The following is a 2,790-nucleotide window of genomic DNA, read 5'->3' as shown; positions in this document are numbered from 1 at the left end:
TTATTGCAGCCAGTGGAGCTCCTCCTGCTGGCTGTTAGAGAGAATGCAGGTTTAAGACACTTCACAGACCCAGAAGCTCTCGTTATATTTACTTTCAGAGTAAAACAAATGTTCGCTCACTTTATGAGACAAAATATGAACATTTAGAAAGTTAAAGTTCTTGTGTTTTGCCTTAAGCAGTAAAACTATTTTAAATACTTATATAAATGAGACAAAGTTGTATTTTTGTTCCTCACTGACGTTACTGAATTGTCTGTAAAACAAGATAATCCTACTTGATTTGAGCTGTTAATGTTAATGCAGATTAAAGCTGTAGGAGTTAACTCACCAGAATCGATACGAGGCGGTAAATGATATGAACGCTGTTTTCCTGAATCGTCAATAAAAACTCCTGAAGAATAATTTCTTAACAACCAGAAGAACCCAGTAATCTGAATAAATGAGCTGAGGTTACCTGTAGTGGAGTGAAACACTGCTCGTCTGAAGGAAACAAGTCACAGACGTGTTTTCCTCATTAAAACGCTGCAGCGAGGTTTAATTACAGGCTGATAAGTGATCCCGTCTTTACTGTTCCAGTCTCGTCTTTTAATGACACTTTAATTGCAGTTTATGTGGTTAATTGCGCGCTATCACAAAAACCTGATAGCAGGAGGAGCAGCGGGCAGCGATCGGCGGTTATTATGATGCTGAGAGCACGAAGGGCGATAGAAAAGCTCCGGCGGAAGCTTCTGTCTTCTTCTATCAGACTCGCTGTTTGTAGTGTTAAAGGAAGAATTAGAGGAGAAAAACACAAGAATGAACCTTTAATCAGGTAACGTACGATGCCTTCAGGGGCTCGTTGCTGACCTCGGTCTAAATGTTTCTCTGCTGTTTGTTTATCTCTGTTCCCTGTGACTGGCAGCAGCTTCCCTTCAGCACGGACTCGTAGAAATGATAAAAACCAGGACACATTTATTTATAGCCCGTCTCCGCTCTTCCACCCTCTCTACGTTCTCATCACGTCTATTTTTAACATTTCATTGTTGTTATTTCCTGTGAGGATGGAAGCAGTTGCTCTCTGTGGCCAGCAGGTGGCGTCAGACACACTCATCATGGTTTGTTCTGTGTTGTTTTTGTGTTTCCAGCTGCTAAGAAGGCCAAGAAGACCCACAGACCTCTGAAAAAACAAATGTCCTCTCCAAACTTCCAACGCAAGGACAAACCAGAGAAAGTGAGTCAGCAGATTGATCATTATTCAGATTCCTGGTCCGAGTGAAATCCTGCAGGATGCTGCTGAGTGTGAAAGACTTTGTTTGTTCTCTCTTTGTAAAGCAGTGTAAAGCTGCAGCTTAGTGCTCGCTGTCGCACTGTAACAGTTTTACTTTCATTCAGGACCTTAAAGATGAGGAAAGTCTCTCTTTAATCATAAAGTGACTTTTTATTTTTAATGAATGTGTGAAGTTACAGTCACACTAGAAGCTGTTTAGCAAAATAATTCATCTTCCATGAATCTGAAGTTATAGTTGACTCTAAATTAAGCCTTATTGTCTGTTGAACATCCTTAAACAGATCTAATGATGTAATACAGCCGTTGTTTATGTGCTCAGTACATTTTTAGTGACTTTTGCTTTTTTCTACTCAAATAAAACATTAAAAGACAAACTGTAACTTTAAAACCTGCAATTGGATGTTTTCTAAGTCAGATTCTCTTTCCCGCAGTCGCAGTCGAGGGACAACACGCCGTTCACGTGAGTTCACCTGCAAACACGAGACAACGTGGTCGCAGTGTGAGGAGGAGTGTGTTCACTTGTTGAGTTTATTTCTGCAGGGACACGTTTATTACAGTAAACCAGAGTTAGCTACCTGTTCTATATGTTATATCTGATGACACTGAAGGACAAATCATTCTCATAACTGAGGCTTCCCATAAGTCCTGGAAAACCTGGAAATTAGAGACTAGTTTTCCAGGCATGGAAACGCCTGGAATTTGATTAAATTTACCTCAAAGTCTGGAAATGATTGACATTGTCCTGGAAACCTTTATGTGTGTTTTCTCTCCTCGAGCACATCGCCCAAACTTCCTGTAAAACAAAATAAATTCCACAGATTTCAACTGTTACAGGTGTCACTCGTCCTGGAAACACCTGGAAATTTAAGATGAGCTGAATGAACCTGGAGTGTTTCATATTGGTGGGATGAACTGTGACATTTAAAGCAGAGTGAAAATACACACTGATGTTAACGTGCAGTGAACATGTAGTTAAATGACCCAAACAGCAGCTGATAGCAGCGTTTGTAATCCAGTGCTGTCCTGTATCGTCAGGACAAACTCCTGGAAAGGTCCTGGAAAGGTCCTGGAACATGACTTGTTCTAAAGAGCGGGAACGCTGTGACCACCTGTGATAATAAAGATCATTGTTATGTTGAGTCAGCCGTACCTCAGCAGAATGTGTCATTTCCTTTTATTGATTGCTGTTTGATTTGTAGACTGAGCGTCCAGAAGAGTAAGTGGGACAGTTCTCGCTCAATGCGATACAACCAGGACGCTCAGAGGGAGGAAGGTAAAGGAGTTCTATATATATATCAGTATAACGTCATTATAACGTCATTATAACGTCATTATAACGTCATTATAACGTCATTGTAACGTCATTAATACTTTGATGTTTTACAGTTTGAATTCTGATGTTTCTGTTTTCATTCGACTCAGATCAGCGACGCATGGTGGAGATCATCGGCCACCTCACTAAGATGAGGTTCGGAGACCAGGAGCAGAGCAAGGCTAAGGATACTAAAGAAGTAAGTGTGTGT

The 2,790-nt window shown here is 40.7% G+C and overlaps 1 protein-coding gene across 1 annotated transcript in view; it reads left to right on the top strand.

The window, feature by feature from the left end:
* Window positions 1-1,124: 1,124 nt before the first annotated feature.
* Window positions 1,125-2,790, top strand: part of kiaa1841 (KIAA1841 ortholog) — a gene marked incomplete at its 5' end in the record, with an annotated part of 4,883 nt that continues 3,217 nt past the window's right edge. The window contains 4 exon segments of the mRNA XM_035663754.1: window positions 1,125-1,210; window positions 1,699-1,727; window positions 2,467-2,540; window positions 2,690-2,784. Coding sequence (XP_035519647.1) covers window positions 1,125-1,210; window positions 1,699-1,727; window positions 2,467-2,540; window positions 2,690-2,784 — 284 coding nt within the window.

Source organism: Morone saxatilis, unplaced genomic scaffold, assembly GCF_004916995.1.
Source record: "Morone saxatilis isolate NCDOM2014 unplaced genomic scaffold, NCSU_SB_2.0 Contig19, whole genome shotgun sequence".
NCBI lineage: Eukaryota > Metazoa > Chordata > Actinopteri > Moronidae > Morone > Morone saxatilis.
This window is presented reverse-complemented; position numbering and strand designations above follow the sequence as displayed.